Source organism: Pyrus communis, unplaced genomic scaffold (assembly GCF_963583255.1).
Source record: "Pyrus communis unplaced genomic scaffold, drPyrComm1.1 SCAFFOLD_22, whole genome shotgun sequence".
Taxonomy (NCBI): Eukaryota; Viridiplantae; Streptophyta; class Magnoliopsida; order Rosales; family Rosaceae; genus Pyrus; species Pyrus communis.
Genome location: NW_026908893.1, coordinates 139,954 through 154,806, shown reverse-complemented (window position 1 = coordinate 154,806; position 14,853 = coordinate 139,954). Strand labels below are relative to the sequence as shown.

The 14,853-nt window shown below is 35.4% G+C and overlaps 1 protein-coding gene across 1 annotated transcript; it reads right to left on the bottom strand.

Moving 5' to 3' along the window:
• Positions 1-720: 720 nt before the first annotated feature.
• Positions 721-12,226, bottom strand: LOC137724300 (abietadienol/abietadienal oxidase). The gene is made up of 9 exons (XM_068463043.1): positions 12,198-12,226; positions 7,583-8,160; positions 7,315-7,464; positions 5,876-6,109; positions 4,945-5,031; positions 1,620-1,698; positions 1,398-1,519; positions 1,135-1,262; positions 721-968 (listed from the first exon to the last, which is right to left on the bottom strand). The coding sequence occupies exons 2-9, from the start codon at positions 8,141-8,143 to the stop codon at positions 875-877; spliced, it is 1,455 nt and encodes a 484-aa protein (XP_068319144.1). The 5' UTR covers positions 8,144-8,160; positions 12,198-12,226; the 3' UTR covers positions 721-874.
• Positions 12,227-14,853: the final 2,627 nt, after the last annotated feature.

Genomic DNA, 14,853 nt, shown 5'->3' with positions numbered 1-14,853 from the left:
TCTTCACACAGTAAATTTTCTCCCTCTTAATTATCTTTTCTGATCTGATAGTTTGTTTCTTCACAATTCATAAGAAGATGTTCATGGAATATTCACACTTTAAATTGTTCCTTTTTTTTCTTCATTTACTGGGTTTCTACACTCATTTTTCAATTATTTGAAGTGTCTTTGATGGTTTTTAACTGGTGTGGTTCGTCACTCTACATGTTCAATTTACGCAGGCACTCCTCAACTCCTAGCGTTAAGAGTGAAGCCAACCTCTTTATTGCACCAAAATCGTTAAACAATAAAGAGGTGACTCAAATATATATTGGGTTTTCATGATTCAATACACACACACACACACACCACACATATATGTTCATGAAACTAACAAGTATATTCTCGTATGCATATTACATATGCACAGATCACTTGGAGGAAGGACAGCTTTGGGAACAAGAACACGTGGATATTTTACTCGGCAGGAGATATATTCGAAAATGGGGCTTCTTTCGCCCAATCAGGTACAGGTGGAGCGAAGCCACACTATTACAGGGAACAAACTTTCCGAGTTGTTGATGCCAATCCGTCCGGTCATTGCCAAATCCGTCCAGATCATGCGAATTAGGTGTCAGCTGGCTGGCTCATTGTGGGGATCATCGAACCAATGACACTCGAATTGATGTATGGCGTAATGAAATAGCCTTTGTAGTATTAATTTCTTGCTTGTTTTGACTGATGGAGTAATAAATTTTTGGATCACTTTGAAGTCTTTGTTACAGCAATTTAGTTACATATATTGAAAAAGAAATAGGAGTGTGTACACAATGAAAATTACAAATAAAAAAATATATATGAATAACTCTGATCCCTGCACTTCATCCCCACTTGTTCATGTCGACCGTCTAGTTAAGCAGATCTGGAAGCCATTCACTAAACGAGCTGAGGGAAAGAATGACATCCGGTCTTCTTTTAGTTGGGTCCATCTGCAGATTGCAAATCCATACGGTTTAAATAAGTTGGGATTATAAGAACTATAAAGATTTTCAGAAGAATATATTATTTAGTGCATGGAGGTTTTTACTGTTTTTGGTGATTGTATGATATTTCTTTAATATTAACTCAAGTTCTTGTATATTATATGAGGATTACCTATATGTTGTAACAAAGTAATGGAGAAAAAGGGTAATTTGAAGGCGAGCCAACTCAGCCCCCGGACAGAATCTGGCTCCTCCTCCAAAGGGTGCAAAAAATGGGCTAGTTCTCCAATTTCTTTTCTCCTGCACAAAAAATTGTGACTTACACGTACTACTATATATTTAACTAAAAAAGAAAAAGAAATGTAATGTAATATTAATTCATATGAGAGAGAACATTACATATAGAAAGAATATTCTATCTGGATACTAATTAACCTGATTTTCAAGATCCATCCATCTCCACGGGTTGAAAGTGAGGGATTCTCTGTACACATTTTCATCCAAATGAACCGCTGAAAGGAAGGGAACAACAAAGCATCCTTTGGGGATAACATAGTCTACCAACAAAAACATTCACGACAACACGGTTAAAATACACCAATCGAACTACGTACGTTACGTACGTAGCTTTATGAATTCTTAAAGAAAAATATATACCTTGGTACACAACGTCTTCTTTTGCCTCCCTCATTAACCAAATTGCAATTCCTCCGAGTCGAAGTGTTTCATCAATGACCTGTACATATATTAGTGATTACTGAGGAATGCTAGCTGGTACACAAACATCATACTATCATGATTAGTATAGTGGAAGACACTACAAGAAATGGGGCAACTTTCGTTGTGCAAATGTGGTTGGTACTTGAATAGCTATTGCATAAGACCAAACCCAAGCTTGGGCTAAAAGCCAAATTTTAACATTTATTCACCCCACACCCACCCCCCCCCCCCCACCCCCAAAAAAAAAAAATCAACCCAACCCAACCTAAATGTTTGGGCTAAAAGCCAAAAGCCAAACTCCGTCCAAAAATTAGCCCAGGATTCAATATGGGCCCCACGGAATCGACTGAAAGCGGGTAGTTGTGCGCCAAAGCCCCCCCCCCCACCCCACCCACCCACTTGCCAGACGCGCACGACACGTGAGCATTCAAACCGATTAGGCCCCATCCACGTGGGCATGTTGGCCACGTTCCCCAGGCGAGCCAACGGCTCTTTTGATCTGACGGATGGAATCAACAGGCCGTTGGTAGCCTAGATTCAAACTTCTTTTTTTTTTCTTTTATATTTATATATTTGTTGAATCCAACGACTGAGATCGAATATAATCAAATCTAACGGTAAAAAAAAAAAAAAAAATTCTAACGGCCCAAATTTAAATCAAACAGGCTAAAACAATTAAAAAAAATTATTTAACTCAAAATTCATCCAAAAACTCTATAATTACATATGTATTTGTTCAAACATTCACACAAAACTCACTTTTCTCATACAATTCTTCCAATTTATCTTTCTACATTTCTTCCCATTTCTAAATTTTTCAAGATGGCAAGAGAGCATATTAGAGGTCGTAATTGGACCTGTGAGAAAGATGTTGCTTTATACTTGGCATGGGTTTCTATTAGCGAAGATGGTGCAGTTGGCACGATTCAAAATAAAAAGGTTTTATAGGATAAAATCATTGAAAAGTTCCATGAAAAGTGAAAAGGCGACAGGGGGGAAGGTGGTGGTGTTTACGATCGGTGGAAGGTTATCAACAAAGCATGCACTTTATGGAAGGGAAGTTTGGAGAGAGTCGTGGTTGACATGGCTAGTGGAAGGAGCGCCGCAAAAATTATGAGTTTTTTTGTTGATATTTTATTTGTCATGTACATAGTATTAGTTTGCAACTAATTATTTTTATGTATTTTTTGCATAGGGTGACAAAGCATTGGCAATTTACAAGACAAGAGTAACACCAAAAAATCAACCTTTTAAGTTGCATCATGCTTGGGACGTCCTCAAGGATTGTCCGAGGTGGGCAACCGATGCGGACCAACAATGGGAAAGATTATTTCAACATGAAACCGCACCGACAAATGATGGAGATGAAGGTGTCAATGAAGGTGTCGATGAAATGACCCTAACTTTTTCTATTACAAGGCCCCCGGGAAGAGATAAGAAAAAGGAAGCAAAGAGAAATAGGAAGTCCCAATAGCCGATGAGTGCACACATTGCTACAGGATTTGCAAGATTGACCGAAAGTCATAGCTCTGGGCAAAAAGAGCGGTTCGAATGCGTTTGCAAATGAAGGAAGAAGGGGATAGGGAGCAAGAGAGGTTCAAAATTAATTTCATGATGGAGGACCTCAAACAAATACATTCCAGAGAGGAAGAAGTTCTTACGTGGTAAGCAAAAGGAAATTTTGCAAAAGTATGCCACAAGGATGTTGATATCGTTGTTTGATCTAAAAGTATCGAAGAATGCATGCCAAATATAAGTGTCGTAAGACGCCACAGCCTCAAGCACAATGGTTGGCTTGTTATGACGACCTTTGAATTGGCCAGCCCAAGTAGTAAGATAATTCTTCCACTCTCAATGCATACAATCAAGACTTCCTATCATGCCAGGGAAGCCTTTTTTGTCTGCCTTGTGTAGAAGCCTCTTCAAATCTTCAAGATTTGGCTTGCGGAGGTATATGGCTCTATATATGACTTCAATTGCCTTACAGAAGCGCTTCAGGTTCTCAATAGCAGTAGTCTCGACAAGTCAGCAATACTCGTCAGTTAAGTCTGCAGAGCACCCATTAGCTAGTATCCGAAATGCAAATGTGAGCTTCTAATGAGGTGATAGACTTTGTCGGCCTACGACATCTATCTTCCTTGTAAAGTAGTGGTCATGATTGACAACTGCGTTCAAGATGCTTTCAAAAAGCTCTATCCTCATCCAAAACCGCCTCCGAAAATCATAAGCAGGATATCTCGGACGCTTGATGAAATAATCTTTCATCATTCAGTCATGACACTCTTCTATCATGCTGCACAAATGAACGGCCCGTGACAGAACCAAGATAGCTAGATTCGGCATGGTGCTTATATTGCATAAGCGAGTTTGCAAATTCGGCTTCTGCGTTGATCATTTCTGCATCTGCATTGTCAAGGCTTGCTTGGTATTGTGCCATCTGCATTGCCAAGCTACACTTTCTTCTATCACCCATTGATGAGATATTGAGGATTTTTAGAAAACAAAAACAGTTTGAAAGTTGAAAGATTGGTGAATATGTTGTGTGATGGTTTGATATTCAACATGTGTTTATATAGAGGATGATTGAAGGTTTCAGTTTCATGTGTGTAGGTTTGTGTTTCATGCGTTTCATGTGTTTTGTATGTACGTATTTTGGTATGTGTTTTGTGTGTGTCATGTGTTCTGCGTGTGCTTCATCTCTATCATGTGTTTTGTATGTCCTTCACATGTGTTTTGTGTATCTTGTGTGTTTCATGTATTTTGTGTTTATACATCTCTATCATGATTTTCATATTCTTCCATAGTGTTTCATGTATCGATTAATGATTTTTCAATATTTATCGGAATTTAAATATTTTTAGATTAAAATCTTCATAAAATTAATTTACGATAGTCTACATAATTTTTTTTTACAAGTTAATTTAAAAAAAAATTAGCCTAAGTTCATTCTTTAATAATCTGAGACTCACACTTTTAGACGTTTTATCACGCTTTCTGTATTAACTACTTAATTACACGCTTCATTAAGTGACTATTACCTCTGTTTCTGTAGTGAAAAAGCAATTACATTTGATAAGTTAATAGAAAAGCTCATTTGTGTCTCAGATTCTTGGCCCCAAGTTCATTTTCAGATTGGTACGTACGTTTAAATTGGAGTTTCTTTCCCTTAAAATTTAGGGAAGATAAAAACTTGATATGAGATCACGGCATGCGTCATAATTAGGGTATTTGGTGATAAAATTGAAAGAGAAATGATACATACACATTGAGTAAAAGACATTGCTTTGTAATCCTGCCATGTAAGAGTTTCTTCTCCAACAGGTTTGCTTCGGAAACTGTCTTGTTCATCCTGTCATGAATCAATTTTAAATGAATAACTTGCTTCTACATCCAAGGGATCTTAATTATAAAGAGAGAAAGGATAGAGTTGACCATGTACATGTTAAATTGATAATATTTGATATGCCATGAGTATATTTATGATCTGTGATCAATGCCTGATCTTGCTTACACGTTTCTATCTATGTGAGAGTCTATTTTTCCAAACATGCCCCACTCATGAATGATCCCACACGAAAAATCAATTTTCACATATAAAATTAATCAGTTTATTATGTCAGAGCTAAAACTACTTTTTAAGAGCCCGGGCATCATCATTCCTTAGACCCAACACAACTTTTTTGAAGGCCTAATTATTCAATAACACTATGCTAGAGTTGGCGCAAATTTTGGAAACCCAACTTTAGAAAGCAAGTTTAAGACCAGTAAGCCAGGACGTGCCACAAGAACATGATTTGATACCAGGATAAATTTTTTAGCCTTTGTATGGTCCACATCAACATAACCATTCTTTGTCCCTAACTTACCCACATATTGCTTCATGTGCAGTTTCACTATAAAAGGTTTCAATGATACTAGAAGTAAACCTCCCAAATATAAGTTGTGTATTATTTTGCTATATTTCTAATGTGAGACTCTATTCTCTAATATGTAAATACGTACACACGTAATGAGTTAATTTACTCTCCATAAACTATATTGCCAATTAATTTTAAGACGAAACTTCAATTACTTTGTAATATTAAGAAAAAAAAGTTTACAATATGTTACCAATTTTACCATTAATTAGCAGCAAAGCGTAACACAATAAGACGAGGAACCTAGCTAGCAATATGGAAAAGTTAGGTTCGTACCACTAATTGTTTCATTGCTCTGGGACACTGAGTAAGGAAATAGACTGCAAATAGCATTGTTTTAGCAGTTGTTTCATTCCCAGCAAAGAGAAGGTTGATAATGAAGTCTGCTACAGCTTCATCCCGTAAGCTTTCTTCCTCCAACAGTCTTCCAAGGACGCCATTGCCAACTTCACCTTGTTCTCTGTGATTTTGCGTTATCCTATTTATCTTGGTTATGATTTTTTCCCTTGCCTGCCAAAACATTAATCACACATTGGCTCACAGTTGATTACTGCAAAAGTGAAAATTATTCAAACTTGGGATCTCTTTCAACAGTGGCAAGAGAAAGTACAGTTAGACAAAGAGTCAGCTGTTTATATAATATTGTTACAAGAAGATACTTGCATCCACCCGTTGCAAATAACGTATTTCAAAATCATTCCTATAAAAATCATTTGTATCACATAGATCATTTAGTCATTCAAATATACTAAATAAATGGACGGTTCATCATAAATTTGGACACGTACACCCATTTCAATGACTAAACAATATCCGATTCGAAATGATATTTTTGTAGGGATGATCTTTAAATGAAGATTAAAAAATTAAACGGTTCCTATTATGAATTTGTACGGTGAAGATACATTATTCACAAAAAGTAGATATGTGCATTCCCCATGGGGTGAACCTATTTGTCCGTTCACCCACCACCACCACCACCCCCGCCCCCCCCCCCCCCCCCACCACAAAAAAAAAAAAAAACCCACTTGTAATAACGTACTTCCAATGTACAACTATCATAATCAATTGGAATCGTTCATTTTTTTTTTTATCATCATCTAAGTATCATTTATGTAAAAAAAATCCTTCTATATGGTGACCATTTTGTCGTCTATATGTGTTGAACAAATTGACAATTTTGATTAAAAAGAAAAAAAAAGTTCCTCATGATGAACTGTCTATCGTACAATGCATATGTATGGTTAAACGATCCCTATATTGAATGATTTTTTACAGTAATGATCTTTAGAAGATGATTACGAGAATAATTTTTGTACGGTAAAAGTATGTTAAGCATGGACGTGAAGATTTCACCCATGGGTTGGATACAAGAAAATTAAGGTTAATTAGTAATCTTTTAGTGTGACAATTGATGATCGTGATGAAATAATAATTAAGCAAATTATATGTGTTTTGATAAGATACAATTTCAGCCTTTGGACGATGAAATATCTTAAAGTTTAAATATATGTTAATATTTGTGAAATAGTGATGCTATAGAAACCATTTGCTTGAATCCTATTTTATAGACAAAATTATGTGACATATAATGTATTGAATTCATAGTTTAAATCATTAAAGAGTATCTAATTATCAATTGCCACATCATATAATTTACAAAATGTGGTCTAAAAACGTTGTCCCTCTAGCATTTTTCTTTGTGAAATGTGTACCTTCATGGCAGTGTGGTATGCAAAACCAGGCAAGTTGATTGGAAAAGAGAGACAACCATCAACGAAGTCGGAGAACAGTTGAGCCATCTCATTAATCTCTGAATCGCTCGACACTCCCAAAAGTTGATTAACCATTAGATTTATAGCCACCTGCCAAAAGAACGAAACAATAATAAAATTGGTGAATGAATTAATTAAAGTTATTGAAGAGAAAGTTAACAAAAATAAAAGAAAGGAAAAGAGAGGAGACAAAATGTAACGAACTTACCTTTCTGCAAACATCCTGGAGAAGTATCGATTGATTGGTTTGAAAAGTGCTCAAAGTTTGAGTCATAATCATTTGAATGTCGTCCAAGAAATTAAACTTTGATTTAAGTTTGTGGTCTAGGCGCATCATGTTGGAGGCGATTCCGTGGAGCTTTCGTTGTGGCTCTCCGTGCACCGTGATGACACCATTTTTGCCAACCAAATCTTTAAAAGATTTTGGATAACTAGACTGGAACAGTTTCCCTTCATTCTGCATTACAAAGCGGTTGAAGGTTGGATCTGCTGATATCACAGACCATCTTCCAAACAGACTGCATGAGAATATCTTCCCGAACTTCTGGACTTGTTGTTCAACAAACTGAGGGGGGTGGGAACTCGCGACCGCATTGTACCAATTGAAGCTGTCGCCAACGATTGGCCAACCTCTTCTTCCTGGTGGCAATTGGCCAACCTTGAGCTTTCTTTTTCTGATCCTTACCACCAACAACTTTGCAACAAAAGAAATGAACAATACTGTGGAGATCAAATGCAGGCAGGTCGCAGCTGGGAAAAGGTTTCCCATTTCCTATCTTTCGGAACCTGCCAGAAAAATGTATCGGTTGACGTTAACTTAATTGACTCTATATATATATATATATGTATGTATGTATACACACACGACAACCACTAATACAACACGATCAATTATAATTAAAAAAATAACACAGCATGTACCTTTATAAATATACATATAATTCCATAATTAATTACCTAAGCAGGAATCATTGACCAAACTAATCAACACAGTAAAGCCACGTCGAGTTACACAGGTAATAAGTTATTCTTCGTAGTGCACACTGATATACGTGTACAAGTTTGAATTAATGTAATATCGTATAGAGCAGGCCATCAATTATCTGAATTCTCAAGGAAGAATCACTAACCCTTATTTTGTTTATTTCTAGCTGCACGTCTATTGATAATAGACTCCATTTGTGTATGCCTTTATTTTAATGAAATATCTAATCCTTTCTTCTTTTTTATCTGAATCTAATTGATTGATATGATAAGTGTGAAACTCGTAACTGAAATGCATATAAGTCATATTTACACTACATTAACAAAAAAGAAGTAAATTAATTAATAGAAGATTAGGTGATCAAACAAACAACCAAACGAATAAATTATATAACATAAAATCCTCAAGGTGCAAAAATTAAAAATTAAAAGGTGAACTTATAAAAAAAACAAAAAAACCTTGAAAAATGTAAATTGTAGTTAGTCCTCGAGTTAAATACGTAGACATCTTCATACTTCGGAATGGGCTATGTGTGTATTTCAAGTTACAAACTAACTTTAGCTTGTTCTACTGCAAAAGCAGGCATGAAACCAGGCGACTCGTCTCCAAGGTGAAGAGATTCTCACGACGTCTATATATGAGAAATCTTAAAGCAAGTTTGATTTTGCATTGTATATGTTTATATTGTATCCGAAAACACAATAAATAATGGGAATTGTTATTAACACTCCAAAAATCTCATTTGGCACTCCAAACTTTCTATAATTAGAAAGAAAAATACATTTTTAAGGAGTGTAGAATGAGATTTTTGGAGTATTAATAATAATTCCCTAAATAATAAGGAAAACTAATGAAAATGGCTTGAAAATTTTGAGTTTTAAAGATAAGGATAAAATAAAGGGTATAGTGAATAGTACATGATTAACATTTTAATGTAAAAATATGATTTTTCATTAAAATGAATAGTACCAAAAACTTTTTGTTAAAATTCCTTAAATAATACATATATAATATTGTTGCCACCTTTAAGTATTCAACACATTTGAGGGGATCCAAGCACACATGATATGCCCCAAGTTCTAAAGCTCGAGAATGAGTTTGTTTGGCAGCTATAGCCTATAGACTATTAGACAACAGGTTATTTATGCAAAATATCAGCTTTGAGCAACGAACCGAAATGAATGCATGAATATTGTGGCTTTTGTGTAGGACACATTTGTCAATTCATATGATCAGATCGAAACCACTGTGGTGTGCTTATACAATGGAGAGACATTAGGCCAATTAAAATGTCTTAATTAACACAAAACCAAAGAAAATAGAAAGACAGTGGAACCCTAGTTTTCAGGCATACTTTCCTCGAATTAAGGTCCTAAATTAGTGCCGTGATATATTAAAAGGAATGGTCCTTACATCGCAATTATTGGAGAAATTTTTTGTTGTGATCGGAATAGAAGTGCTACACCATGTATTTTTATATAAGTAGTGAGAAATTTTATTTTTTAAGTTATTAATTTTTTAACACACATATTCCACAATTTGTATAGTGACATGTGATGTATCACTCCGTGTTTCGGTCATACTAAAAAATCTCTCAAATTATAGGCCAAGAATCTGTTGTTCCCTTTTTTGTGTCTCCCATTATGTCTTCTTGCTAATATCTTGACACATGTTTTAGAACTTAACTAAGAGATAACTCTATTAACCTTTGGAAAATTTTATTTGAACTCATCTTCTACACCCAACTTACTCTCTTCACCCATATTGTTTTTTATTAAAGAATTAATATCTCTTTAAACCCAAATTTATTACCTAAACTACCATTTCAAACCCAATTCAAAATGTAAAATTATCTTTACACTCATTCCCTTTATAATTGCATATGCCATATAGGACTAGCATTTCCATGGGTGCTTTGTTTCTTTCTGCTACCACAACCCTTCCATGGACTTGGGATCCAAGAGATCATTCCATAGACTTGAATTTGCTAATAGAAAGTTAAGCAAGCTCCAGTTCAGTCCTTCTTAAATCGAGCATTTTCATGTACTTTTTAAGATACTTTGAAGTGACATAAGGCTGAGTGTTTTGCTACTATGTTAATAAACAAATAAACAAATTGGAGCTATTTCGAATAAAAAAGGTGCAAGACATGCCACCCGCTAGCTCGTGGTTAAGGTTGAGCAATCTTTATTTGCACCAAGAATCAAGTTTTATGTCTTTATAGTACTTATCAAAAGGCCTTACATTGGTGTTTTGGGGCGCATGCAGATGGCAGAGAAAGATAAATACAATATAATATAAAAAGTATGAAATTTAATCCAAATAAGAAGAAAACAAACAAAATATCCATAAATTGAGTCATACTTTAGTTGGAGGATTAAAAACTTCAAAATCACCATCCATCAATAGAAAAACTTGTTTTTCTCTATCAGAGCTATTAGGGTTTTAGTCGGAATGAACGTAAGATAAACAAAGGGTAAGGCTAGGGTTTAATTATAGTATGTGGGTCTATTGATAAATTTGATTTTTATTATTAATTTCATTTTGTACTTAATAGTAATTATGCAATAGGGTAAAATAAACAATTAACATTTAAAATTTAAGTTGGGTGTCAAAAGTGGTTAGATGGGTTTAAATAAAATTTCCCTTAACTTTTATTCAAAGCCCATCCTATCTTGACTTTTTTCTACCCGTATACAATTATTAAAAAATAACACTAATCTTCATCATGAATCATGATAAATTGTCAAACATTCTTTATACTGATTTTTTGGGAAAATTGTTATTGTCATTTCAAAATTCTCATTTTACATTCCAAATTTTTAATATTTAGAAAGAAAAATACACATGTGAAGAGTGCTAAATAAAATTTTGAAGTGTCAATAACCGTTCTTTTTTTTTTTTTTTTTTTTTTGACAAAAACAAAACATGAAGAGGAATATGATATGAGACACGAAGAGAGAAAGTGGGCATGGAGGGTTCAAGATTCATATACCGGGACTGATGCTTGCCCCCAAATTGTAGAATTACTGGAAGAAGATTGACGATGATAGGGTTTGAAGATGATAGTCGGGACCGAGAAGAAGATGGACGCCAGATTTAACTTGGTTTAGGGTTTAGGGCATAGGACATGTATCGAAATATTAGCAAAGAGACAAAAAAGGAAACAGCAGATTTTTGGCTACAATTATATGCCACCAAAATCTAGCCAAGCATAGTTTTTTCTTAGTTTTCTTTCCACTTGTAAATAGAAAGTCTTAAGTTTTGTTTTTCAATTTGTTCAAAAAAAAAAAAAAATTGTTTTTCAAAATATTTGATATATCTACACTAATTAAGTTCGACTCTATGAATAATGAGTTTGATATCGAATTATCATTACCCAATTGGCTAAGGCCCCTCACATCTTGGTGTAAAATATAGTTTTAAAATAAACCATTAGCTAAGGCATCGGTCACATAATTGCCCTCGCAAAATATGTGTTGATAACATGATTAATATTTTTGTCACACGAAAAATTTTCTAGTACATCTAATCAAGTTAAAGATTCTTAAATAGAAACTTCTTTTACACGTTAGTCATCTATCAAAAACACATAAGATAGACCAACGTGGGTGACTGACACACCCCGACCCGGAATGTCGACTAGGACTCCGAATCAAGTTGTGATGGCCGACACCTGGAAGGTGATGAAGCCATAAAGTGTGATAATGTGTAAACTAAGAATAAATTTAAATCTAGAAGTGCCTAAATACACGAGTGCGTGGTGAGCGGGTATGGACCCATACAAACATGATACAGAGCATAAGTAGAGTACAATAAGGTAAGATAACGATTATACCATCATAAGAAGCCACCTGTATTGGGAAGTGCCACGAATCCTCGTTGATACGGAAACTTCACTACTAGAACTTGGAGGGGTGCACAATAGAAAATGTAAGTGGGTGAAAACAAAGCTTTTCAAAAACCATTCACTTATCAAAAGTAATAAACCTCACCATAAAACCTGTATAATTTCCCAGAAAATAGAATACATATCTATATCGAAACAATGCTCGGAATAGTAATATCCATATGTATGCCATGCTCAATAACTCAACATAATGAAATAGGTAAACCAAGTGAAGTAAATCCATAAAAAGTAATATGTCAGCCGGATCCACCTATTGTGGCCTAAAAACAAGGTTTTAATAAAGATCTTCTAAACGTTATAACCCCTCGCTGTAACACCTGTAAAATTTCCTAGAAAATCATACTACGTATAAGGATGAAATCAATTGTATACTATCAGTAAATCCAGAAGTATACCATGATACAGCATCTCATCAGCAATATAAATAATCAGGTGCTTAATAATCCATGCTAGCACGTAAGTCGGAGTCACCTATAGTGACCGGTACGACTCACCCATATCTCATTAAATCAATGCTAGCACATAAGTCGGAGTCACCTATAGTGACTTGTACGACTCGCCCATATCTCATTAATCAATGCTAGCACGTAAGTCGGAGTCACCTATAGTGACCTGTACAACTCACCCATATCTCATCAATCAATGCTAGTACGTAAGTCGGAGTCACCTATAGTAACCTGTACGATTCACCCATATCTCATCAATCAATAAATCATAAAGTTAAAACTCACATTTTCACCAATTCCTTCACATTGCTTAATTTCCCAAACAAGGCTTTTGTCTTAAATATTGTATGGCTGCATCTAACGTCTTGTTAGACTACCTACGTACCCTAAACAAGGAGCAAGCCATTCGTAGTTCACATATCCAGAATTCAAACCAAATACGAATATATTCATTTAATCCAACATATTCTACAATCGTATTAATATTCAAACCACAGCAATTAGGTCTCAAAAGCATAAATAGAATAACAAGTCTGCATAAAAACACAATGTCGGCTTCCTGACCGTGCGCCGCCGCACCAGCCGCCCCGACTCGTCGGAAAACTCAACTATTTCTAAAAATTCTCAAAAATTACAGAAATGAAGATCTCAAAGAGTAGAGCAAACCTTATACATGTGGCTAAGTCCAATTTGGCCTGGAATGGCCCCAATTTTCCTCTAACCCACCGGAAACCCTAGAAATGGGTGTCCCTTGATTTGTCCACAATTCGAACTCCAACGCCCCCATTCTTGTTTGGGCTTGTTCCTGTGATTAAAGAAAGTCCTTTAGTGGTGGTGGTGGTGAAAGGATCTAGCTTTAGAAACGGTTGATTGCTATGGAAAAACCCTTGGGCCCATCGGTTGTGCTTTTCATACCCGAGGCCAAATCTCGTTGCGTTTGAGTGGAAAATGAGGAGTGATTCATGCCGAGTTGTTTCTAGATGGCCTATGGCTATGAATTGCCTGAGAAACACTGAAAATGGCGTTAGAAATCGGTTGTAAGAACCGGGTCATTGGGATGGGTTGCGCGGGTCGAAAACGGGTCAAGGGGAAGGAAGTCATTGGGTACCACTCACCTTTCTCCTTTCCCTCCCTAATCTCTCCCTGATTCGTCCCCCTCCTATTTTTTTCCCCTATTTTCTCTTTTTCTTCCCCCATTTTCCTTCTTTTCTGTTTTTTCTCCTTTTTTCCCAGCCACACTCACCAATGGCATATAAATCCTTTAGTAATAATAAAAATATAGTGTAAGATAATTAAAATAGTGATTCATTCCAAATACTTTCGGGTTTGTAACTCAATAAAACTTTAACCGTAACTCCAGATTCACTTCTACTTGTGTCTACGCGTCCGTAAGATCGAGCTTTATCTGAATATGTCAAGAAACATGACAAAATATACAAGAATCACATACATCCTCGAAAAATCATGCTTTGCCCATAGGGCAATTCCGTAATTTCACGTATTAAAATTATAAAAATCATAATTTTTAGGGACGGGCTGTCACAGTGACAATATGATTACTATGGTGATCCACTACTTAATTCTCCTACTTATATTATTCCTTGGTATTTCTGGAGCAATTGCCCTCACAAAATATGTGTTGATGACATAATTAATATTTTTGTCACACGAAAAATTTTCTCGTACATCTAATCACGTTAAAGATTCTTAAATAGAAACTTCTTTGACACGTTAGTAATCCGTCAAAAACACATAAGATGGACCAACGTGGGTGACAAAAATTTCCAACTTGTTAATTTTCGATATTTAATACTACTTTAAGTTGATTGGTTTGTTACTTTTTTTTAGCACTAAATTAAGGAGTTTGACAAATTTTCTCATAGGGAATAAACTCCACATTGTAATGAGTTATAATTTTTTTAGGTTTGGTCTTAATAAACAAAAAATGTAGGAAGTCTTTGGTTTGATGCTTCGAACTGGCAAGTCTACTTAACAGTGGCACGGGCAGGATGGAATTTCCCATAGTCTCTCGAGCCCGAAAGGGGTCGATAATTGTGATTTGCCACTAGTTGTCCCTCTTTTTTTATAAAAAAGACTAACAGCTTTATGGCACAAGTTTCCAGGAACATGCTACTTAT

Excerpts from the sequence above, each read along its gene's own strand:
- LOC137724300 (XM_068463043.1), bottom strand. The coding sequence starts at position 8,143 with ATGGGAAACCTTTTCCCAGCTGCGACCTGCCTGCATTTGATCTCCACA. Across the intron at positions 7,465-7,582 it reads TCCAGGATGTTTGCAGAAAG|GTGGCTATAAATCTAATGGT; the intron begins GTAAGTTCGTTA and ends TTCTTTTGGCAG. Across the intron at positions 5,032-5,875 it reads GAGCAATGAAACAATTAGTG|GATGAACAAGACAGTTTCCG; the intron begins GTACGAACCTAA and ends GATTCATGACAG.